Source organism: Numenius arquata, chromosome 18 (assembly GCF_964106895.1).
Source record: "Numenius arquata chromosome 18, bNumArq3.hap1.1, whole genome shotgun sequence".
Classification (NCBI taxonomy): Eukaryota; Metazoa; Chordata; class Aves; order Charadriiformes; family Scolopacidae; genus Numenius; species Numenius arquata.
The window spans coordinates 4,270,202-4,295,373 of record NC_133593.1 but is presented as its reverse complement, the minus strand read 5'-3'; the positions used below and the strand labels follow the sequence as shown (position 1 = coordinate 4,295,373).

Genomic DNA, 25,172 nt, shown 5'->3' with positions numbered 1-25,172 from the left:
GACTGCAGGTCACCTGCCCCAGGGGATGTGTCCCCACCTCTGCTCCCCCCAGCTTGGTGCCCAGTGTGGGGGGCTCTCACCAAACGACCTCCCCAACGTTGGAGGAGATGAGGTAGCGGATAAACTGCTTCATGTTGTTGTAAATGGCCCTGCCCTCCTCGACGGCCGACACGATGGTGGAGAAGTTGTCGTCGGAGAGCACCATCTCAGCGGCTGACTTGGCAACAGCCGTGCCCGACCCCATGGCAATGCCAATCTCGGCTTTCTTCAGGGCCGGGGCATCGTTGACGCCGTCACCTGTCTGCATGAAGTTGTGATAAATGAAGTGCAAGGGATTGAGCTGGGTGGAGAGGAAAGGAGCAGGGGGTGGTGGGGCATCCCCAGGGGACTCACCATGGCGGTGATCTCGTGGAAGGACTGGAGGTACTCGACAATGCGGGACTTGTGTGCCGGCTCCACGCGGGCGAAGCATCGGGCATCGCGGCACGCCTGCCGCTGCGCCTCAGGGGGCAGCTCGTCGAACTCCCGGCCCGTGTAGGCTTTGCCGGCCACGTCCTCGCTCTCTGAGAAGATGCCGATCCTGCGGCAGATGGCCACCGCCGTGCCCTTGTTGTCACCGGTGATCATGATGACACGGATGCCAGCCTTGCGGCACATCTCGATGGAGGAGGTCACCTCCTTGCGGGGAGGGTCCAGCATCCCCACGCAGCCCACAAAGGTCAGGTTGTTCTATGGGGGGAAGACAGCCCCAGACCCACATTAACCATGAGGATGCAGCTGCTTCCCTCCCTGCTGTGAAACCACCCTGGGCATGGGCATTTCCCCTGGGAGGAAACTTTCAGGAGGTGCCCTACCAACAGCCCCATGGATGCACCCTATAGCCCCAATGCAATGGGATGCTCCCGTCCCCTCTGCTGCTCCTCACACCTTTTTACTCTGCTCCCTTCCTCCCCATCCTTCTTGGTGGTCCTCAGGCCCCTCCCAGTGGTCACCCCACAGGGACAGATGCCCAGTGGGACAGGGCTGTTGGCCTGGGGACCGGCCCCGCTACATGCAGCTCTGCACCAGGGTTTGCAGAGGAGGAGCTGAGCCATCGCACTGCCCGCTGCTCACAGAGAAACCGAAGAGAAAATACAGCTGGAAGTAGGTGGGAAGACTTTGGGAATAAGGAAAAAAAGACTCCTGGAGAAAGCCCCTGGTGCCGTACCTCGTAGTGGACGAAGGTGGCGGAGTCGTGCAGCTGCATGGTCTCCCTGCGGACGGGCGCGTCGTGGGTGGCCAGGGCCAGGCAGCGCAGCGTGTCGATGCCCATGCCCCAGTCCCGGATCCTGCTCAGGATCTTCTCCCGCACTGGGGCCGTCAGGGGGACCTTGGCAGTGCCCACACGGACGTGGGTGCAGCGCTCGATCACGCTTTCTGGGGCACCCTGCGGAGGAGCGGAGGGCTTAGGGGCTGGGATGAACCTGGAGGACGAACATCTCTCTTGCCAGCACCGAAGGAAGTGCCGGAGGGAGGGAAGGCACCGAGTTTGGGCAGAGGAGAAGGCGATGTCCCCAAAATTCCAGCATGCACATCCCGGCACACCAGCTCAGCGCGCTAGATGGCAGCCTCCGACCGAGCATATGGGGACGGCGGGAAGGATGAACCCACATCAGGTCACCAGTCAGCAGGATCTGCTCTGTGGGGGATCCGTCTGACTCCCGCAAAACTCACATGCCTGCCTGAGATATTCCCACCCCATGGATCCCCTCTCGGCTCTGTTTCAGGCTATAAATCTCTGCTGAAAATACGTGCAGGATGCTCAGCAGATGCTTGTGATGCCTTTGTGATTCAGGAAAACATGTCCTTTGGCATCACAGCATCTCACCCCCTCCCTTCTGACCTTAAAAAGGACCCCTGACATTGCTTTTTAATGTAAAACTTGCAATCCTTCTATTGCTCCTCTTAAAAAATCTCGCCCAGGACTGGCAGGCCACAGATGCGGCAGCTCCGAGGGTCCCGACCTGACCTGGAGGACAGAGTTCACCCACCCAGAAGAGATCTCCCAGTGGGAACAACAATATTCAAATCTTCTCAGAGTCAGCAGGGGGAAATTCCTGCCGCATCTCTTCTCTTGGGAAAAAAATGCCCTTTAAAACGTTATTTTATTTCTGGTTACAGTGGAAAGCTGGACATCACCCTTTGGGTGTTACTGGTGTCCGGAGGGTCTAAACCTTTAATAAAGGCAAGTGCCCAAGTTTTGCACAGGGGCAGCTCTCCCCTGGCCCCAGCACGAGCGCTCTCAGTGTCTTTTCCTCCCTCTAAATCACCTTACCTGCTTTTTTTTTTCCTATCAATACTACAAAGACTCACCTCCTCCCTGAACACACCAGCCTATCTGCCAGCTCCTGCACACCCAGACAGCTACAGGAGGGGACAAACTGACAAAGCATCACTGCCTGTCACAGTAAGGGCCAAATCCTGCCGGGTGTGCATGGGGAAGGAGGATCCTGCAGGGTGCTGAGGACCTTCTCCCCTACCTTGACGAACATCTTGCTGCCAGCGGAGTTGTGGCCGGGGCCGGTGGGCGTGCAGTACACAGACATGGACTTGCGGTCGCGGGAGAACTCCAGGGTGCACTCCTTCCTCATCAGCTGCTTGATCACCTGCGGGGACAGCGTGGGGCTGAGTCGGGACATGCTGGAGACACAGCAGCCGGAGCTCTCCACCTTGGCTAATCACCCTGCTGAACGGGTACAGCACCAGTGATGGGACAAGTGTCCTGGGTTGAGAGACACAGGACTAACTTTTCTTCTAATGCTGGGGAAAATTGCACTTTTAGAAGACTCCAGTGTCTGAATTTGTGAAAATATTTACTTTATAGCCAGCCAGGCTCTGCAGGATTCAAGGTTTTAGTGTTTTCGAGCCTTGCCAGGGGCAGGGACAAGGAGGAGCAAGGCCTGGGCATTTGACCCAGGCTGGCCAACAGGATTATTTCATACCATGAACGTCACATTCAATATAAATTAGAAAAGTTTGCTGCGTGGCTGGTTCTCTCCCTGATGGCGGCGGGTCCAGACAACTCCTTGCCCCGGTGCCGGAGCCCTGAGCCCTTCCCTTCCTCCTGAAGCCATTGCGCTCCCAGTGTCCCACATTTGCTGTCCCTGCTGGGAGTGCACAGCTTCCTGCTGATATAGATGGCTGAGTATAATTCCTGTATATCTTATATCAGTATCGGGATTAATACTGGTTCTTTAGTATTACTGTTAATTATTTAGCCTTAGTCTATTAAATCCATTTATATTTCAACCTTTGTGTTTCTTTGTGTTCCCCGATTCCCCTTTCCGGGTGGGGAGGGGTCATCGGGTGATAGAATAATTGTCTAACGACGATAGATTGTTATGGGTTCTCTCAAACCATAACAACAAGAAATGCAACCACAGAACCAGGAGGGATGGCACAGTGCAAAAAGCAGGAGGATTTTTCCCTAGGCAATTTTTCAGGAGACTGGGCTGAGTTTGAGTCTCAGGGATCACACGTTCCGAAGCTCCGTGTGGACCCATGGCCCCAGCATCAGCCCCCCCAGGGACAGTGCACTATCTGCTCTGAAAACAGCTCAGCCAAGAAATCACATCCTTATGGCAGATCAGTCCCTTAGATCATTGCAAGTGGTTATTGCTCAAATAAAGCTGTCCCAAAACCCTCCTCTGCCTCCTGTCCCCTGGCACTGGAGCTCACAGGGTGTCCCCCACTCACCGAATTGCAAGCGTTGGCTCGCTCCACCTTGGAGAGTTTGCTGGTGTCAGTGTTGAAGACATTCATCTTCTCCACCAGGCACGTCAGGGCTGTTTCAGTGGCTTCCCCCACCTTCTCGTAGACTTTTTTGGACTAGAGGGCAGGAAAAAATAAAGGAGCTCAAGCTTTAGAGCACGTCCTCTACCTGCTGCTCCAACCAAGGATGCTGTCACCCACTGCACCATCCCAGGGCTCCCAGAGCACCACCCAGGGATGGATTGAAGCCAGGCCAGGGGATCCCAAGGGACAAACCTCCGCTGCAAAGGGACCCGCAGGAAAGGGAAGAGGATCTTTGGTGTTCCCCCATGCCCCAGTGTCCCCCTCACCTCGTTGTAGTCCAGCGAGGAGTCATTGCAGAGGGCGCAGATGGTGGCCAGCTCCACCAGCCCATCGTACTGCCCGCACTGCACCGGCTGCTCGTCCTTCAGGCTGCGGGGAGAAAACAACCCCCCAAAGCCTTAAACCAAGTTCAAATTACACTTAGCTTCTCCTATGTACCCCTTGTAAAATTTTCTGAAAAAAGGGAGAAAGAGCCCCGGGTTTGGCAATAAACACACTTGAGTTCACATTTTGTGCTTTACCAAATGGGCAGGACTAGTTGCAAATAAAATATCACAGGAGGCAAATAAACTCTGGAAGTGCCCCAGAATAAAGGGGGCTGCAGAGGAGCTCAGAAGAGCATTGGACTTGAAAGCAGGAGCTGTCAAAAGGCTGATTATGAAGATGATGGATGAGAAAAGGGGCAAAGAAATCCAAGTTAATGTCCACTCCCCCAGGGTTTTCCAGCTGCTGGGGATCCAGAAGAGCTGCAGCAAGTCCCTTCTCCTCCCCGTGATGCTGCTTCACGCTCCAGAGAGCCGGAGGGCACCCAAGGGAGCATTTAAAAGTGGCAGACAAATTTAATGACTCCATTGCTGTGGCTGGCTCCAAGCAAGCAGCAAACTGTGGCCTTTGCTTCCTAAATAGCAGCTCTTTGCTATGTAAAGGAGCACAAACATCACCGGAAAGTAGCAGCCCCGAACACAGCAGGGAAGCTGGACGCTGCTTCCCGCCCAGTGGCAGAAATGGCAGCAGTGATTTTCAGGGGAAATAAAAAAAATTATCCCTGTTCCAGGAGAGGTGACTGCAGGTTAGAGCTGTATAAACCCGGCCGGTCATCTGCTTGCTGGAAAAATAATTTGTCAGGCATTTATTAGTATCAGTTTATTCCACTGCTGGTTCCCAATGGAAAGAACAGTTTGGAGCCCTTGTTACAGCTCAGGAGCGGAAAACAGGGAGCAGCCAAGAAAATCTGAAAAATCTGTTTGCTGAGGGACAAGAAGCTGCTCTGGGCTGAGAGCGGGCAGGGGCGAGCTGCCTCCTGCCCAGAGGATGCTGCCTGGCCCGGCTCGTGGGCAGGGGGAAGGCAGCTGGCGGAGGAGGGAGCCTGCAGGCACTCGGGATTGGGTTTTGATGTTCGGGAAGGTGGAAATACCAGGGATGGCTTTTGCAGCATGTGATCCCCTGGAGTGAGCTGCGGAGGGATGGGGGGATACGTCCCCATCGTCGGCTGTCCCTGCACAGAGCCGTGTGCTGGGAAAGGCAAAGTGCTGCTGGCTGGGGGCTGCACAGGGATGCGAGCAAACCCAAGGTCAAGCACGTAATATCCCCCACGCTGAGGCCAGGCTAAAGCAAAACAAGCATTTCAGTCCCACCAGCCCCGGGGGAATGGGGGGGTTTCTCTCTGTGACACCTAAGTGAGCCCTCACCCCCGCCTCGATGTGCAATACTGCAATACTGGCTGAAGCAAAACTCAAAAGCAACATGACTTGTTGCAGACCAACACGGAGCGTTCCCGCAGGCAGTCCCTGGAGAGGGGACATGGAGCTTCAGAGGTTAGCAGACACGAGTTCAGACCCTCAGTCCTCCTCCTTTAATTGAAACGCACTGATTGATGCCAGCTTACGACCTGGCTCACTTTTTAATGGAGATTCCTAGCCAAGGATCAAATTGGCTCTATAAATATTCATGAAATTAAGTCTGAGGCTGGGATAAATTAATAGTCACTCCATAGATGAGCAGAATGGACCGTGATGAAGAACGTGCCTGGGATCACACAGCAAAGTGAAAGGGAGCAGAGAGTTCTCCAACCACCACTTGAGCTTCCCATCTTCCTCCTTCCCAGACTTTCCCCACATCGCCTCCTTTCGAAGGAGGGGGAATAAACAAACACAAGAGCAGAAAATCCCAGGAGTGTAATAACACAGCAGGGAAAAGCCCCTGGCTTCCACTCCCTGCCCTCAGCTGCAGCAAAGCCCACTTTTCCCCCCAAAACGTATCCTGACACCAGTAGGATCGTGCCCCGGGCAAAGCAGCCATCTCTGCTGTCCCTCCCGCAGACATAGGGCTCAGGGACCACTCTCCTGCTGGGGTTTGTAGCCATTTTCAAGTCCCTCTACACATCGCTGGTGACACAAGCTGCTGGCCCCGAGTCCTGCTCTGGGCAGGGGTGATGGTCACCAACCGATATCGAAAATGCACGGCCTTCAGAAATTTGGAGAATGAGCATGTACTGAGGAAAGCCTCATTCAACACCATTCCCACATTTGCTGTCCTCTCCACTTCAAAAGCAGGCTCGTTTTATCAGGATTGCTAACGAAGGGAGAGCTGAGCCCCTTTGCTGAGCAGTGGGAGGGCGGCGGGCAGAGCCAGGGAGTGCATCCCCCACATCGTGTTGGGAAGGAGCTGGTGACAAGGGATGATGAAATGATTTGCCCTGGCTCCCACTGAAAGCGAAGGGCATCCACCCAAGGCTTGCAAGCCCAACGTGGCCAAAACCAGCGCCCGGTGGGTATCGCCACAGACAGGGTTCAGCGTGGCTGCGAACTGACATGGAAAACCCAGGCAGGGGTGAACTTGGGGTCCCCCAGCCTTGGCCACAAGCTCAGTCCTCCCACCTCTCCCTGACTGTCCCGGGGTCACCTCGTGTCACCCGTGAAGCAGAGAGGACCCACACTCACATCTGTCCCTCGGGGGCGTAGGTGGAGCCGGTGATGCTGAACTCGTGCAGGCTGCACTGGGCGCCCTCCACCTTCTCCATAATGAACATCTGCAAGAGGGAACGATGGAGACAGAGCGTTAGGCAGTGAATTTTGGGTACAACTCATGTGTTCAGTCTGGAGACCCACCAGCCGGTACCATCCTGGTGATGGCCCCACTGGCACGAGGCTCAGCCCCCTCCCTGGTCGCCCACCATTCCTGGCCGTCCCCGAGTCCTTCCAGCTTTCCCCTGCCTTTTTCATGTTCACCTCCTCCAGCTCTTTTTTTCCATCGGAGAGGAGTGATGCCGAGCCAGTTCCTAAGAAGGTGCCTGTGTTTTTCTTGGAGCAGCGAAGAAGCCGGGCTCTGGTTTCCGCCTCTGCCCCGGCTGCCCTGGAAAGCCTCCGTGGGGCAGGATCTGACCAGCCAGGAGCTGCAGGAAGGGGCTGCCCCTGCTGCCTTTTCCCAGCCAGCTCTCAGCCACCAGCTCGCCTTACGGGCTACTGGGATCGCAGCTCGGCTCCGGGCACCGGCAGCGTGGCAGCTCAGTAATAAAGCCCCGAGGAGCCGTAAAAGTCCCACAAACTCTATTTTTAGTGATTTTTGCCTTTCAAACTTCTTCCAGTTTCTCTCTTGCTGCAACAGTGAGAGCAACAAACCCCCCCAAAAAATAAAAATACAGTAAAAATCCGCCTCGTCCCCCAGCTCTCCCAATCCCCCCTCGCACAGCCCACCCTTTGGGGCACCTCCAGCAGCAGCAAGAGCAGTGCCCAACCCCAGCCGGGCCGACAGTTCGGCGACGTTTGTTTCTGCTTAATCATTATTTACAACCTGTGCTGAAGCCAAAACGTAACATAATAAATAAATAAAAAAAAATTGGTTTGATGAATGTGTTTCCCCCGCCGCAAGCAGCCATGGGGAGCAGCCAGGAGGGAGGATGGCTGCAGGAAAGTGATGCCCTCAGCTCTACAGGCTCTACAGGCCTGCTCGACAGCTCCAGAATGTGGGTGCAGGAGCAACTGTCCCTCTCTGCCCTGTCTCGAATCATTTATTTTCCCTATTTATTTTCCTCTGTTCATTTGAGATATTCCCCAGGAGAAATCAGGAGGCATCACTCAGCACCAGAGATGCCACAGCTCTGGGTACCATCCACTTCTCTCCCCTCCCCGCTTCCTTTGGCAATTAACAGAGGTTAATTTACTATTATTATGAATGATTTTTAATAATACAAGGACACCCCACGTTGGCTGCTGGGTGTGAGACCTCCCCACGCAGCCCAGGTGCAAGCTTAGGGCCAAGCCAAGAAAAAATGCTCAAGTTTAGGGAAGCACATTTACAGCAGGTTTAGCATCGGGACACCTCGTTGGGTTTTCTCACCTCTGTATTTTACAGGTTTGGGCAAATCAAAGCAGGAGGTTCAAAGCATATGTCTCCTATGTAAATACTTCCGAGCTCAAAGCAACCTCCCCACAGCTTCACAGCTATTTGCAGATACCGCTTTTGCGGGGCTACTGGCCCCTCAGCTCCTTTCCCAGAGCCCATCCTGGAGGCTCCTCAGCATCCCTGAAGAGTTTAGAAGAAAATCCCCAACCAAAGGGTGGCAGAAGAGGCTCAGGACATCCCGAGCCCTCCACTGAGGCACTGAGCTCCTCTGGCAGGAGCTGCAAACACTAACGCATGAAGGACCTCGATAAAGAGAGACAAAACACATCGAGTCCCCTTCAGCAACTGAATTGCCCCGAGGTGACAGACCCCAGAAACAGGCAACATGTGGCTGAAATTTCCCAAGGCTTCTGCAACACCAAAACGGACCTTCGAAGGGTGAGCATCCTTCATCTCTTTTTGAACCGTCCAACACCATCGACCTTCCAGAAAGCCAAAATCTCCCGATCTCTTCAGAAAATGGACTCCTGCGCTCAGAAATGCCGATCAGACTCTCATTTATTAAAAAAATCTGACAGCATCCACCCCAGACACCGGTGGCTTTGCCTGATACGGGACTGTTTGTTTTCAAAACGCTCAGGGCTACAAAACAATTACTACTTTCACAATAGCAACTTTCTTATTAAAAAAAGGAAAAGAAAAAAAATAAAAATCATTCCAGGCCCTTTATTTTTCCATGCCTATTTAAAAAGGTGCTGCGTAACCCACAGCAACCAGAGGTTATATCAAATTTCCTGCCTGCTTCCAGCTTGCGTGCCTGGCAGAGCGAGGGGGCGGCTGGGGGGACCACAAAGGTGTCTGCAGGTTTTTTGGGGTGATATTTCAGCAGATTTCCAGGCTGAAAAGGGGGGGAAGTTTGCAGACAGTGGGAACAGTCCGGAGGAAATAGCTGTGAATTAATCCGTAAAGAGGCTAGGTAAGGTTTCCATCACAAAAACAATATAATTAATAACGGGAGCGATAGAAGGAGATGGCAAAGCTGTGTGCTGCAGCTCGGCTGGGTGGTTTCGGGAGGCTGACGAAGAGAGATACTCTCAGAGGGGCTGCCTGGCCTCTTGCACCACCACCAGCTCCAGCACGCAGCAAGGGGAACCCAGTCAGCCCCCCCCAGGGCTGCTTCCCCTGCCCTTATCCCTTCTAAAACCACGTCAGCAATGTGGGGGCTTCACGCAACAGAGAGATGGAAAGGAAAACATTACTACGTGCTAATGAAGAGCACACCCTGCTCCTCCTGCCCCGCAGATCTCGCCTGTCCCCATCACTGGGTCACACAGATGTGTATTTTTAGAAAGAGAAGGGCACTCACGGCTGCACCGTCCCCGGAGCAGCACAGGGCATCCGGCTGCAGGCTCAGGGGGAAGAGGGATGGGAAGGATACGTCTCCCCATTTCTGTAGTATCTTTGACAGAACTACTCATCAAAAGGCAGACAAGATAGGATTGCTGTCTGGAATAGTAAGAGGCTGTAATCATCAGTCATTTACCCATCAATCAGCCCACGGATCAGCATCGTTTTCCTCCTGCGCTGGAAGCAGCCCTGGCTGATGGGCACCCACCGGCAACTGTCACAGCCGGCAGCTCGGCCACAGCCCCTGGGACACCCCCAGTGAGGCCTCCCACTAATTAGTGGCTGGTTTAGACAGACACAACTGCTCTATCAAGGCACAGTGTCCTGGAGATTAAAAAGCAAATAGCACCCACACAACTCCCGGGCGGCTGCACTGGGGATGGGAATTTGCACATCCAGGCTCTGCTACAAGGTTTATTGAAAATAAAACCCTTTCTGCTGTTGTTTCCCAAAACACCAGCCATCTTGGAGACAGCCAAATGTCACCAGCCATCTCCCTCTCCCGGACATGGGGTACCAACCTTTTCCCCCCTCCAGCCCCGTCCCACTCTGCCCCACGCAGCAGCAGCCCCAAGTCTACACAGCCACACTCACATCCCCACTTCATGTCCTGACTCTCAACCACCACCCTCCCGCTCCTGGAAAATTAAGTTCTGGTGCATAAAAGGGTGCTGCAACTTTTAGGAGACTGATTTAAATGTGCAAGAGCAGGGCTGCAATGCCTCTCTGCCCCCTTTCTCCCCGTGCCAGACTCCCATTACTCCCAGGAGGTTATTTAAGGGTTGGGAGAAGGCTGCCCGTGGTTGCTCCACACCATGGGCTGGCTGAGATGGTGGTCTCAGAGACCCCCAGTTGACCATGAGCAACACAAATTACAGGTTTAATCTGATTTACTAAGTGTGTTTGTGGCTTTATGGTGTTGCTGCAGAGCTGTAACCTCAGCGGACTCGAGACCACAGTAAAAGCACCAAAGTCTTGGCCACCCCAGATGGATGAGGCCCCCAGCACAAAGCCCTTTGGTGAGCACTTCACACCCACCAGCATTTGGGGGGCACTGCTTCGCCCACACTGCCCGCATGGCATCCGTGAGCATCCTGCTGAGCTGGCTCAGCCGGCACTCAGCCACACGTCCCGGCCACTGAGCGGGATCCGGAGCCGGCAGCAGAGCCCTTAAAAAACAGCTGAGGGTTTTAAAACAGGCTCGAAGCCTTTGAAGAGTCACTTTACAGCTCCACAGACCTGACGCCGGCAGCGAGAAGTAAAGGGCAAGCACCACTCAACAGCATACCCTGTGGCCAAGCAGCTGTGCTCAACCAAATTAAATGTGTGCGTTAATTAAATCGCACTCAATTAATACCTTTTTCCAGGTTATTGACAGGCTTTCATGGCTTTTGCACACCCGTAGCTGAGCTGGCTGCTGGGCGCAGGAGCACGACCAGGACACGCCAATGGCCACCAGTGCAAATATTGACCCACCCGCTGCTCAGCAGAGCCACCAGCAGCCTCCGTCCTGCCTGCGGCAACGCGGGAATCCCGGTCCATTAAACATTAACAGCCATCTCTGGCCATCCTGAGGCCAGCCTGCCTCTCGGTATCGCATCTTGGGAGTCAGGATTCAGCCAAGTGAATAACACGGATATTGGAAAGGGGTTGAGGGGAGATGGGGTGGAGAATACATTGAATTTTGAATTTATATTCTTTTGTTTCAAAGTTGCTGAGTTCATTCTGCAAATAATGATTGATTGAAAAACCCTCTTGTGTGCCCCACTCCATCCCCATCCTGCTCACACTCTCTCTCAGCATCACTAACCCTGTCTCTCTTGACCACGCCACACCGCAGGAGACGGTGGCACTTCTGCCCAAGTTCAAGAGCAGATCCTCCAGTAGGAAGCGGTTTGGGGAAGGCATGGTCACGTCCTACCTCTCCTTCTGTAATCTGAGACCCCACATGCTGGGGTTGCCCTTTACTCGCTTCCCTGTATCACTGAGGCAGAAAGTGGGCTGGTGGGAACCTCCTCCTCATGCGAGACACAGACAGCTTGGTCACTGCCTCGTTCCAGTGGTGTCTCATTTTAAATCATTTACAGGACAGAAATATCAGACATTTCCAGTCATCTGTAGTTTGTGCTGAGCAAACCAGTGGCCAAAGCCCATGGCCAGCTTGCAGCACGGTCACGGCTTCCCACCATGCTACCCAAGTGTCAGAGAGGAGGGATGGTGGCCAGGTCCATTTTTCCCCACAGCAACACATTTTCCAAGGTTCTCCTATACAACCGACACGCCAAGGCCATGAAACTTTCCTGAGACTTGAGGATTAATGGGGAAACTGAGAAGTATTTGGATGGTCCAGGCTTTCCTAACAAGTGACCTCCCCATATGGCCAGACACACAGGAGCAAAGCTCTCTGGTAGACCATGAGCCTTTGACCTCTTTGCCAAACCACCCCAGGGCTCTCTCCGTAAGAAGAGCTTTTCAGTCCAAGCCCAGCTGCACACAACTGCTGATGACAGACCAGCTGCCAGGAGAGGACAGATAACCCAAGAACCATTTCACCAGGTCACAGGCATCTTCTCTTAACCCCTGGATTTCTGCTTGAGCTTGTCATAGACAGCTGGATCCACATGCTGCACTGACCCACCAAGTTTTGGCCTCATGGGTCCAGATTTTGTAATTTTGCATGGTCCAGGATTTCTCACTGGTTTGGTTAAAAACACGGGAAAATAATCAAGAGAGCAGAGGAGGCTGATCGCATTGGCTTCTCCAAGAGCTTTGTCTCAACGTCATGTCCCAGCAGAAAGAAATGCTGGAGAGGGAGACCCTGAAATAAATTGGCAACACAGCGCCTCCAAACTGGTGTGCTCATAAAAGTCAGTTTTCTAATTACAACCAGGCCAAGAGACGCCATAAACCTCCTTGCCCCAGGTCAGGCAGAGAGGAAGCTCAGGGCCTCCTACAAACGACCTTCCACGCTCACCTCGAAATTCCTAATATGAAACAAGTCTGGTGAGGACAGCAAAGCCTGTCACCCCGAGATGGGGATGGAGGGGCGCAGGGTTTTGGGGGTTCACGGAGCATCCCCCCTGCATCCCAAAATGCCCCCAGTACTCACCCGGCAGACAGACATCTGGTTGGTGGTGAGGGTGCCGGTCTTGTCGGAGCAGATGACGGAGGTGCAGCCCAGGGTCTCCACCGAGGGCAGGCTCCGGACAATGGCATTCTTCTTGGCCATGCGGCGTGTGCCCAGTGCCAGGCAGGTGGTGATGACAGCTGGGAGGCCCTCGGGAATGGCGGCCACCGCCAGTGCCACCGAAATCTTGAAATAGTAGATGGCCCCCCGAAACCAGGACCCCCCATGGACGGGGTCACTGAAGTGGCTGATGTTGATGACCCAAACAGCGATGCACACCAGGAAGATCACTTTGGAGAGCTGCTGGCTGAACTCGTCCAGCTTCTGCTGCAAGGGAGTCTTCTCGGGTTCAGTCTCCACCATCTGGTTTCGGATCTTCCCAATCTCAGTGTACACCCCTGTGGCAATGACAACCCCTACAGCCTTCCCAGCTGCGATGTTGGTGCCCTGGGAGGGAAAAAAGGATATATATCCAGAATGAATATAGGGGCATGAAACCTCTCAGCCTGAGGGGTAAATGGGTCACTAGTTGTGAAGGAAGAACATGAGATCTTGGTTAAAGGGAAAATGAGACATCCTGGGATTTTATATAAACCCACCCTAAAGCAGCAGGAGACCCCTCTCGCCCCTTGAGGACTTGGCTTCTGCCTGAGAGGAGTATGAGCAAGGAGGAAACTCAAACTTGCAACAGCTCCAGGCTCAACCACAAACCTTCCCTCTGTCTGTAATACATCCTGCTTGATGGAAAACCCACTGAGATCACCCAAGGCATTTAAGGGCGTCATGTGCCACAGCCTAAATGAAATCCCATGGAACCAGGTCCTCTTTTTTATGGATTTGGGGCTCTTTATATGGATTCGAGTCTTTCTCATGCATGCACTCCCTTTCACTGGTCAGAGACCTCCCGTGTCTGTTGGCCTCTTCACTTGGCAGCTCTTTGCAAAACCAGAGGAGAGGCGGGGACAGGTGTAAGGGACTTACGGAGAAAAGCATGTTCTTCTTGTCCTGGTTGACAGCCCGGGGGTCAGGGATGGGGTCAGCATGTTTGATCACCGACACAGACTCCCCTGCCGAGACAAGAGAGGGGAGATGAACCACCCGTGTTTCCTCTCCAGCCTCAGCTCGATGCTGTTATGAGCCTGCATCACAACCCCCGTGGCTTTTTTAAGCAGCACGTTGCCACCAAAACATCAAAACATCCATCATGGGGATGTCAGAGCTGGGCCAAGGTGCTCTGAAGACAAGAGCTACAGAAAAAAGGCCTATGCAGATCACTAGTGGCCATGAGGTCCCATACAGACATATAGGATGGGGCCAAACCCCACCCCCCCGGGAGCCACTGGCTCAGGTTTGCACGGTCAGATGGAGTTTGTTGGGCAGCACAACAGGAGAGGTGACCAAAGCCCTTCTGCTGAGGGTTTATATGTTGTTCTTTGCAGATTTGCCCTTTGCTGCATCTTCTTTTGCCCTTGGTGAACTAAGCTAATGAAGACACTTTTCAAGGATACTAGGCTCCTTTCCCTGCGTTTTTAACATTTTTTGTCTGATTGCTTTTCCTTCCCTCCTGCCACCTCCTAACTCAACGCCTTTACAAAAGCACACAAGGGAGCTGAAATACTGGAAGCCCCTGTTTGTCATCTGATCATTCACCGGCCTTCCCTGACAGCAGAGAGGGAGAATTTTTGAAATATCGTAGATTATCAGCTTTAAGGGCTTTTCCAGTGCTTAAAAAAAAAAAAAAAAAAAAAGCGCCCCAAATATTGTCACCTCTCCCTGGAGTCACGAGGCCTCATGCACCAGTGGTCATCGTGCGATGGCTGCACGGGGGGAGTGTGGGCAGGGACTGAGCAGCCCCTCGTGAAACCCCACGTGTCGCAAGGGACAGGAGGGATGCCCAAGCACTGGGTGCATCTTGCCTACGCCATGAGTTTTAAACGATGCTGTGACTTCCCCATGTCCTCAATCTCGTTCTCCCACCCATTTCCCACCCCAGCAAAGTGCTCAGCCCAGTGTCACCCCCAAAATTTGGCTCGGGGCGGATGGCCGAGGGAAAGCTCTGCCTTCAGCAGTTGCCTCCGCCCCATCGCGCCTGCACGCACCTGTGAGGATGGACTGGTCGACCCGCAGGGTGGTGGAGCGGATTTCGATGATCCGGATGTCCGCCGGCACCTTGTCGCCAACTACAAAGGCAAGAGAAGAGCAGCTCCATCAGGTGGGACCAGCAGCACCCACCACCCTGGGGAAGGGGGATGGCAAATCCCAACCATGCCACCACCACTGGGCTCTGTCCCAAGGCTTGGAGCCACTGGTTTGCACCTCAGTTCCTTCTGTCTCCCCTCGATTTCTATTTCAACTGTCTGGTCTCCAGGGCAGGGACTGGCTTTTGCTCAGAATCACCATGGCCCTGTGTGGTGCAGGCGCATGGCAGCACCCAGCCTGCAGCAATGAGGGGTCCAGCCCATGGTAAACCAGGGTCCTGACCCGGGATGCCTCCTTTTTGCATTTAAAGCTTAATTTTGTATGTCTATAATTTACAAGTCAAAGAAAGAAAGCTGGAAAGAGGCGCCATCAGTTCCCATCAGACATCGGGCAGGGCGGTGATGGGACCTTGAGGAATTTCTAATTTTAGGGGATTACCTTGCACAAAAGCAGCCAGCCCGGGGAGCGGGCAGCAGCACTGAGGGGGTTACTCCTGCTGTGCCAGGCACCCTCCTCCCTCTCCCATGGACCGACAGCGTGTTTCAGGCATCACCTCCCTCTGCAAAATTCAGCAGGAGCAAGCGCTGCCCCATCCTTGCTGCACATGGATGCTGCCCAAGCAAAACTAACTGTGGTTGGAGCCAGGTTTGCCAGGACAAGCAGAGCCAGGAGCTCTGGGTGAGCAGAGGAGCCGAGCGGGCTCCTAGCACGTCCCCATGTCCTACCTGCCCCAGCTCCACCTCCACAGTGACACGAACTCCTCCACCACGGCCGGGACCCCCATAACCATCACAGGCAGCAAGCACCTGCATCCCCCTCCTGCCAGCAAGCGGGCAGGAGGACAGACATCTTTTCTCTTCTTTTTGGAGTGGAGCCGCCGCCGTTAGAGATACAGATGTGCAGTCCTTGGGGCATCACCATCACACTCTCTGCCCTCCAGCCAAACCCCAGCGTGGCCCTGCCTGCCCTATCACATCCCCGTCTCTCCTCTTCCCTGCAAAAACCCCTAAACATCCCCATTTTGGAGCAGCCTGAGCCTCCCAACACCACTCTTATCCCCACTGCAGGGCTTCGTGGACCGACTGGAAGCTGCTGACACTGGAAGACCTTTTGTGGCTGAGACAAACAGCCGTCCGTGGGTCTCCTGGCTCGGCACAGTGGTTATGGGTGAAAGCAGCCCTGCTGATAGCCAGCCATCGATGGCTGCCCACCGAGGCACATGTGCTTCCTTAAAAAAACCAAACATTTAAAGCTGCTTTTCCCGCTGGGTTTCCTCCTCCCGTCTCCTTGGCACGGAGCAGCTTTTCCTCCTGCTCCCTTATCGGCTGGACGCAACGGCGCTCCAGAACTTCGGAAATATTGAGGCAGAGGCTGCCCTGGCTCCCGGCGCCTTACATCACGTTACACAACACCGCCGGCCTGGCCGCTAACCATCCTCTCCAATCCCAGACTTTAACGAGCGCTTCCTCCTGGGTCTCGTAAACCGCCCCCCCCCGCCAGGCGCAGCGGGAGGAGAGAGGGGGCTGGCACCGCTCCACCGCCCAGCCAGTTATTCCAGCTGCAGATCCCAACGCTCTGGGATGCGGCGTGTAACATCTGCCATCCGATCGGACCTCCCCCGCTCCCCGTCGCACCCGTTTTTTGGGGGGCTGAGATGGGGCATGCTAAGCACAGGGACTCACAGACACCCCTCCCCCCCCCCCCCCGATATGTTTCCCTTAGATTTGGCAGCACCTTAAAGGGAACAAAGGGCTCCTCTGCTCCCCTGGGAAAAGCAGGGAGGTTTGGCCAACGTTAGCTCAACCTGCAGATGAAAAATGAGGTGCCAGCACCTAGAGAGAGTGCGGAGCCCCGGTGACATGGGGGTAGCATCCGCTCAAGGGTAGATATTGTGATAGCATCCCAGGGGACTCGCACGGCGCAGGACAGATGTACGGACCTGGCAGCTGCCCTTAGCCAGCTACTAAACATGCACCGATCACGCAAGTCTCCAAAAGCCAAGGGAAAGAGAGGAAAACGGGAGGCAGCGCTGCCCGAGCAAAGCGGGAGTGGGCAAGTGATGCAGCCCCCGGTGGGGCTCCCTGGACAATGCCCGTGCTTTTGGGGCAAGGCAGAAAGCTGGGGGTGCAGCCGAATTCCCAAGGACTCACCTCAATTCCCTTGTTACAAAAGGGCAGGGTTTAAACAGCATGCCAACGTGCAACCATCATTCCCCTCTTGTCTTAGGGCAGCAGGTTTTCTGCTCCTTGCTGCCAGATTTAATGCATTTGCACATGCAAAAAGAAGCCAGTCCCGCCTGCGCTGTCCCTGCTGTCCCCAGGATGTCACCTGCACATTCAAAGCTGTTGCTCCTGGTGCGCTTTCCTATCAGGCAGCCTGACAGCATCCCATCACTTGCTATAATCTCCTAGACCCACAATTTGCTAATTAATTTGCAAACCCCTCCAGAGGAGAGCTCAGCTCTTTCCCTCCCGGTCACGATGCTGATTGTGCCATTAAAAAGTAATATTCAGGTGCTGCCGGGCAGGCAGCAAGCACTTGATTTGGGGAAAGGTGGCAGAATTTCAATTAATTATTGATTAATTAATTTAATTAAAGGCCAGGTCACCAGCTGGAATGCATTGCTGGAGCCGGCTTGGGAGCACTGCCAGCTCGCCCAGCTGAGGACCTGGCCGGCACTCCTCCGCTTGATCCTCCCTGCATTATTTTTTACGTTCATCTTCCAGCTGAAGCCCAACTGGAAGACATAAATAACAGCGAGCTGGCTGGGCGCGGGAGGGATTGCAGCATCTTTCCACTAGCAGGGCCACGAGGAGGAAAGGAGAGGATTAGTTTTGCGTCTCTGGGGATTTACGGCATCGTTTAACAAACAAACAAAATGGGATAAATGAAATGCATCCTTTTTAGCTCTGGTGGGGCAGGCAGAAGAACCCCCCCAGGCACTCCTCGCTGAATGCAAAACCCCGACAGAAGGGCTGGGGGGGAAACCTGACCAGGGAGGCAAAAGCATCCTGCAGCCGGTCCCCTCTGCCTCTTGTCCTCCCTGAATAACAAACCCCAGTTACCAAGGAAGCCTGCCCACGCAGGCAGGACCAGTGCCGCTGCCTGCACTGCTGCCTGCACCGCTGAACCCCCCTGCACCGGTGGCAGCGCTCGCCCGGCATCCCCCGGTGCAGCACCCAGCACCGGCCCTTGGCCCATGCCTTGTCCGGGGGATGTGCGTGGGAGAGTTGCTTCCAGACAGGGGGAATCTTGGCAGAAAATTAAAAGTTCTTCCGGTTCTTCCCAGAAAACAGGGAAACCCTCCCCAGACACAAAATCTGTGCCAAAAATACACACCACTTTTTTTACTTTTCTGCCGTTCTCTACCGCCCCATGCTCGGGGCGAAGCCTCCGCAGGCTGATGAGCCCCGACTTTGGCCCAAATCATTTCACCTCCCTGGATTTGAAAAGAGAAACTAAGATCTCAAGTGTTCAACAACGAGGTGAATCAGTGGCCCTCCCTCCAGAGGAGATGTGGCTGGACACTGCAGCAGAACCCTCCCACCTCAAGGACCACGGAGTGCCCGCCACCAAAGCCCCCCTGGCCATCACCACCTCCCCATCCCACCCCATGCACTGGGGTGATGGCATCCTACCTGCCACCTCCACGATGTCCCCGGGGACAATGTCCCGGGCGCGGATCCGCTGCACCCCACTGCGGTCGGCGCGGATCACCTTCCCCATCTCAGGCTCGTACTCCTTCAAGGCTTCGATGGCGCTCTCGGCATTCCTCTCCTGCAAGCAGAGGAGGGAGCAGAGCTGTCGGTGGTGGGGCTCCTCGTGCCAGCAGGTTCCTTCCCCACCCAAACTCCAGCCCTGGCTTTGGCATCCATTTGCACCATGGATGGGACAAGTGCTGCATCTTCTTCAGCTACTCTGAAATGGTCCCCGCTGGCTTAAACCTCACCAGGTCCTGGACACTGCATGGACCTTTGGGCTTGATTTTCTCCTTCTCACCTTGGGAAGCAGCATCTCCCCTTCAGATATGTTTTTCCCCATCCAGCAACCCGACTTTAGATCAAGCTGCAGATAAATAAATGGCCTTAAAGTGCATATTTACAAGAGGAGGAGCATTGCTGGCTGAGGCGTTTGCTCATCCCCCATGATGGGTACACTGAGGCGAGAGGCAGCAGCCACTGTGGCTTTCTGGTGGATGGGGCAAAAAGCTTCCCTTGGAAAACACATTTAGCCATGACAAGCAGGAGACAAGCAGCATTTGCCTGGATGGCAAATAAGTGCAAGATCCTAAACTTCAAACTGCAAAAGTTGCCCAAGAAAGATTGAAGGAACAAGCCAGGAGGCAGCCAATGACTGAGCATCTGCACTAGGGCATGAGTCAGCGTGGCCAACATGAAAATTGAACCTTTGAGAAATGAGTTTCCAATGGCAAGAAGCAACCAGCCCTTCAAATGAAGCACCTCAGCCATGTGGAGCAGAGACTTGCGGGGCAGGGGGGGACATGGAGGGCTGCGACTCACCTGCCACACACCCACCACGGCGTTGGCAATCAGGATCATGATAATGACGATGGGCTCCACAAATGCCGTTGTGGTCTCCTCTCCTTCTTCAAACCAGGCCAGGATCTGGTAGGCAAGAGAAAAGAAGGACCCCAGTGTGGTTGAAGCAGCAAGCACCAACATTTTAAGAAGGAGGACAGAAACAAGAGCCAACCAACATATGGCGTTTACTGGAGAGAAGACAACCCAGAGTGGTGGCCAGCCCCACACGGCTTGGTTAAAGCATGGACCTGCCATATGCCACTGTTGGTGCTTAACTCAGGTGCCTCCACGCTTCTGCTGGGGATAACCTAGTGCATAATACAAATGAGCCACACACACACACACAAATATTCTCACTCCATTTAACTGCTTGTTGACCTGTGCTGGGTTGACACAGCAACACCCTGCTGCTCTGCAAGAGCACGACTAGCACAAAGGACCTCTGACACGGGTTCACGCCTGCTTTACCGATTAGTGGAGCCACCACGGCAGACTCGACCATCAAGCAGATTGCAGCAGCTCTCCAAATTCAACAACAAACTGTTGTTTTGGAAATGTATTGAACCTCACAAGGGTCCAGCCTCCCTCCTTATCAGCCCACAAGTCATATCCAAAAGGAGGGTACAGGAGACTCAGCTTTGCCAACCCACTGCCAAACACCCTCAAAAAATAAGTAATTCTCCATGAGCTTGGTGGGAAATGTCTCCTTATGCAAAGTTGCTCCCAAGGTAAATTGTGGGCAAAACGGAGCTAATTGCTCAGTACTTGGGCACTGCAAATAAGGCTCTAATCAGCAATCAGGGAACAAGGTGCTGCTGCTAATGAGCACTTGCAAGGCACCACGCAGGTACAAAGCACTAACCCTGCCCCACACATCGGCAAAGGTGTAAAGGAAAGCTATATGCTCCACACTGTGCCCAGCCGTACCCGATACCTGCCCTGGGCATCACCAGCTTGGGCATCACTGGCCCGGCATCTCTGAACCCTCCCAGCCACGTGGGCAGGAGGAAGGCAGCGAACAGCAGGCAGGAGGTACCTCCCACGCCGGCAGCCGAAACGCTGCCAGTCTGGCTCAGCCAGAGGGAGCAGGGAAAAAAAAAAAAAAAAAAATAAACAAAAAATTAAACAGATTGGATTTTCATTTTTAATTGAAAAATGAGCAGAAGGGCTCCGGGAGGGAGACTTCACTGCGAGGAGGGCAGCTACACGGGGTTTGGAAAGGCTCCCAGCCCCGTCTTTGCCTCCCAACATGTTTGTGTAGGCTTTAGGCCGGTGCCTGCCCTGCTGCCTGCACCCCAGCGGAGGGGAAGGTGGTATTTAAGAGGGAAGCTAAAAGAGATAGTGACAAAGGTACCTTCTAACCTAAAAACATAGGAAACTTTGTTGATAAAACTCTTGCAATGAGATAGAGACACGTCCAAAGGACCTGTGCTATCTCAGGCAGTGTCTGCAAACAATGACAAAAAACTATGGATCACAGGAAAAAGCATCTCAGGACTGAAAGCTTTGGGCAGCCCTCACCTGCCTTTGGCAGCCCCTTTGGCAGCCCCGCTCTTGCTGGGGCTCTGCGCTTGCTTTCTCCTAACCCTAACCCTACATGGTGCCCAGGGACAACACCCATCCCACCAAAACGTGCCCAGGACTGACCCTTTCCACGGCCCTTTTCTACCTTTGCTTGGTATAGTCCTGGAGAAATAGAAAGAAGCCCAGGTAGTTGTTTGATATCACTTTTGGATGGATCAGCATTACTGAAAAATCTCATTTTTAAGTAGCTCCAATGATATTGTCACTATGCTCTAGAAAACCACTGCACTGCTGCTACATCTCCATCATCCAACACGCACCTTCCTCTGGCTCCTCGGCTATATGGCTGCCACCCAGGTCCATACATGCCCTGGAAGGTGCCTACCCCCAACCTGGGGTACTTACGAATGACAGAAAAGCTGCCATCAAAAGGATGCGCACGAGGAGGTCTTCAAACTGCTCCAGCACCAACTCCCAGAGGGACTTTCCTGGTGGGAAAACATGAAGACAAGCACAGTCAGCACTCAAAAAGAACACCCCAGAACACAGCTATTTTAGACGACTGAGGCCACTAAGACCAACAGGACCCCGTCCCCCGCTTGGACCTGAGCCTCTCTGTGAGGAGATCCAGCGCTGCAATGGGGGATTCTTCTCTCCAATATTAAACACCTTCATTTCTGGCATTGGCCTGGTTTTTACTATGTCTGTTTTTAACTACAGAAGCCAAATCTTCTGTGTTTCTATTCACAGCTAGTAGCCTTGCCATCAGGGGAAAGCGCTGCTCTCAGCCCGGCTTTCTCTGAGATTAAAAGCAAGATTCAAAGACCCCAAAGAGTGCCCCCACCTCATCCCCAGCACCCTCCACCCAGACTCAAGGCATCCCCACCTCCAGCCCACGACTTACCTTCTTCTGCAGGGAGCTCTGGGGGTTTTCATCAACAGCCCGGCAAGCGTAACAAAGTAAAAAGCGATAAAAATAAAAAGATCAATTAGTGATTTGGGCCCAGATTAGCAATCCCTTCCCTTGTGCCCCAGCCATCCATTCAGGACCCCAAAACACAACTTGCTCTGCACGTATTCCCGCACTGAGACGGCTTGTCCTCAAAGTTCTCAGTCTGACACCCAGTAAGCAGCATGGGACGCTGCCCACACCAGAGAAGCATCATTTCCCTGCAGCAAGCGGCTCCAGCAGCATTTATTCCTGCACTCAGCCTGCCTAAAAAAATACTCCTCAGGAGCTGCCCTTTCCAAACTCAGGACACAGAGGTCCAACCATCCCATAAAATGCCCTGCCAGAAACCCAATATGGACCCGCTGAGGACTGTAACTTTCAGACCACGTTTCCTATTACACAGTTGTACTTCACAGTCTGCAAAGTTCTAGGAAAGAAATCCAAAGCTGATGCTCGGATGGTTCAAACCATCCGCCCGGTGGGTGCAGAGCCTCCATCCACACTGCTCGCAGCCAAACCTGAGTCTGGTCACCTGCACAACCTGAAAACACCCCAAGTGCTCCCGAATGCCCACCATGGTCTCCCTGGGACTCCCACGTCCCCATGGGATGACCGTTACCTTCGCACACCACATATACTGAAGGTTCCCATGGCCACCAGACAAGGCACAAACCCCAGTACCCACCAAGGGCATCGCTCTGCTTCCTCCCCCGTGCAGCCATGGGCAAGGTTTGGCCAAGGACCGCAAAGTCCTGCACCCAGGGATGGCTCAGGAGTGACTGCCCCTGGTTTTGGCTGCTGATGGGTGCTGGTCTCCACGTGCACCCACTGTTCCCGTATTCAGGGTGAATCCTTTGGTTGCCCACAGAGCAGCTCCCAGGGGAGCCAGACCAAAACCTCTGCCAACTGCCCGAGGAGGGGACACCCGGACATTGCTCCTGTCTCATGAAAAAGAAATTCCAGGATCCGCTGAGCACAGCAGAGCTCGCTGGAGGGGGAGAAACGGAAGCCATAGTCACTCATCAGCAAACCCTGGGGAAGGCTGTGCCGGTGGCTCAAAGGCATCGCACAGCACTGCAAGGGATGGCAGGGCCTCAACACCCAGGTGACATGGCACCAGGGCAGGGTACCCGCCTTCTCCATCCTTTGGTCCTCTGGGGCGGGAGGGGACTGGACAGAAAACCCCAACTCCAAACCTCCCCACGGGGGAAACTCAGGCAGAGACCTCCCAAAGAGCTGACCCAAAGCCTTTGCTGTCTGCCACCCCCATGGGGTGACAATAGAACAAGATGTTCCTCCAACTCGTTGCATTTCTGGGAGGGAATACGGGACCAGCTGAAGCTCAAGAGGAGTCAGCCCAAGGCAGACACACTTGATGCCCCATTGCTGGACCAAACACAGGGTTATCTCTGAGCACCCCCAGTGCGGAGCTGTGAGTGAGAGCAGGAAGCGAAACCTGCTCAGCTGTTTTCCATCACCTATTTTCATTCAGAGAAATGAAAAGAAAAAAAAAAAACAAACACACATAAAAAACCCCAAACCAAACCCACCTTCACCGAATAAACTGGTGAAAACAAGAAGCCCGAATGTGTTTATGCCTCAAACTGCACCAGCTCCTCAGTGCTCACACACACACTTACTACGAGTTATTTTAAACCCATGTCCCTCCTAGATAAGGCCACTCTGATCCCCTGCCATCGCGAGGAGCAGACAGATCGCTACGTAATGCCTATAATTATTCTTATAGCAAAAAAAATAAAAATAAAAAATATATATAATCTTGGAGCTGCTTCAACATTTCGAATCACTCTGCAGAGCGTGTCAGAAGGAAAGTGGCTCTTCTCCCTTTTGCAGCCGGCTCCTCTCCACCCCCGGCTTCCTCTCCCCGGCCCAGAGAACCACCAAAATTAAAAGTAGAAGAGATCTGCTGCTGCTATTTCCATCCAGGCTCCATTTTAAGGGTGCAAACGTGCGAGGTGAGAGGGCTGGGGGCAGGCGGGTGCCCCCAGGGAGGTGGCTGGGGCTCCCACAGGTCTGGGCTCTGCCAGGGTGCCCAGGGGTGACTTTCCACCCCGAGCAGCCACCTGAAACGCCGCGGTGCCTCTCGGTGCCTCTCCTGCCCGGCGTTTGCATGAAGCGCCGCAGCCGTGGCGTTTGCCGAGCGGGGACTTTGCATGAGCTCTTGCTTAAAGCATGAAAACAGGTTTCTGTGAACTCGGGAGGAAACACGTGCGGTGGGGCAGCCAGCCGAAATACCGCCGGTGGCAGTGTGACACTGTGCCGTCGCTGTCACCAAACATCAGCAATGCTGCTGTAGGTGCCTCCCCCCAAAAAACCCAACTTTGAGTATACTGAGAAGGAGACACCTCCCCTGCCATCACTGACTCCTTCCACCACCCTTCACGTGGCAGCTCAGCGCCCATTTTGCACCAAACACCCAGAGAAAAAAGGCGGAAAGTCACAATAAACTCAGTTTTTTGGGTCTGAATTGATCAAAACCCATCAGATAACAGCACTGTTTGCTGCTGAAGCCTCTCCCTCTCACTTCCAGAGTCTCATTAAGAAATAAGAGGGTTTGCTACCCACCAAAATCCAAGTTCTATGTATCATCCCTGTGGCACCAGGCAGGGCAGAAGACCTGGCACCGCTGCTGTGTCCCACCCATCCGGGAAACCCACCGCAGGCAGGGAACCAGCAAAATCCCAAATCTGCAATTCCCTTGGGAGAACACGGTGAGCTCAGACAGGCTGGAATGGAAATTCCCAGCCGGCACCTGAATAGCCCCTTTCTTCAGTGGGTGGCTCAGAGCTCAGGATGGAGATCCTGCTCTGTGCCCAAGCTCCCCGATACGGCCAGAAGACAAATGCAGTAACACCAACAAGGGTAGAAGGTGATAAGGGTTGCTCAAAGGATCCCAAAATGGGGCCACCCACTCGTACTGTAAGTTTTCAGTTTCCCGAGCTGAGCCATACTGGTGCGGGAACCACAGCTTGCAAATGCGTATCTGCAATTCCTCTGCTCCTGCTCTTCTGCATCATGGATTTGGAGAGCAGAGCCAAGAAAACAGATATCGATACAGGACAACGGGTGCCTGGATGTCACAGGACCATTCCCGGAAGCAGGACAGCGTGCTCTCCTCTGGGTTATCGAGCGGAGAGGTGCAACCCCAACTCCACCAACCCGCAGAGCTTGGCCTTGCAGGAGCACAAAACACAGCCAAGCTCCAGGGACTGCCGAGGATTCGCTC

At 53.9% G+C, this 25,172-nt stretch overlaps 1 protein-coding gene across 2 annotated transcripts in view; it reads right to left on the bottom strand.

Annotated features, from left to right (window-relative positions):
- ATP2A3 (ATPase sarcoplasmic/endoplasmic reticulum Ca2+ transporting 3) overlaps positions 1-25,172 on the bottom strand; it is a 51,448-nt gene that overhangs the window by 9,603 nt on the left and 16,673 nt on the right. For both annotated transcript variants that reach the window (XM_074160451.1, XM_074160452.1), the window contains exons 2-15: positions 21,878-21,895; positions 21,379-21,461; positions 19,429-19,533; positions 18,547-18,685; positions 14,809-14,889; positions 13,691-13,776; positions 12,692-13,156; positions 6,774-6,862; positions 4,101-4,203; positions 3,736-3,867; positions 2,520-2,645; positions 1,208-1,426; positions 394-729; positions 81-301 (exon numbers count right to left, since the gene is read on the bottom strand). In XM_074160451.1, coding sequence (XP_074016552.1) covers positions 81-301; positions 394-729; positions 1,208-1,426; positions 2,520-2,645; positions 3,736-3,867; positions 4,101-4,203; positions 6,774-6,862; positions 12,692-13,156; positions 13,691-13,776; positions 14,809-14,889; positions 18,547-18,685; positions 19,429-19,533; positions 21,379-21,461; positions 21,878-21,895 — 2,203 coding nt within the window. The remainder of the gene's footprint in view (positions 1-80; positions 302-393; positions 730-1,207; positions 1,427-2,519; positions 2,646-3,735; positions 3,868-4,100; positions 4,204-6,773; positions 6,863-12,691; positions 13,157-13,690; positions 13,777-14,808; positions 14,890-18,546; positions 18,686-19,428; positions 19,534-21,378; positions 21,462-21,877; positions 21,896-25,172) is intronic.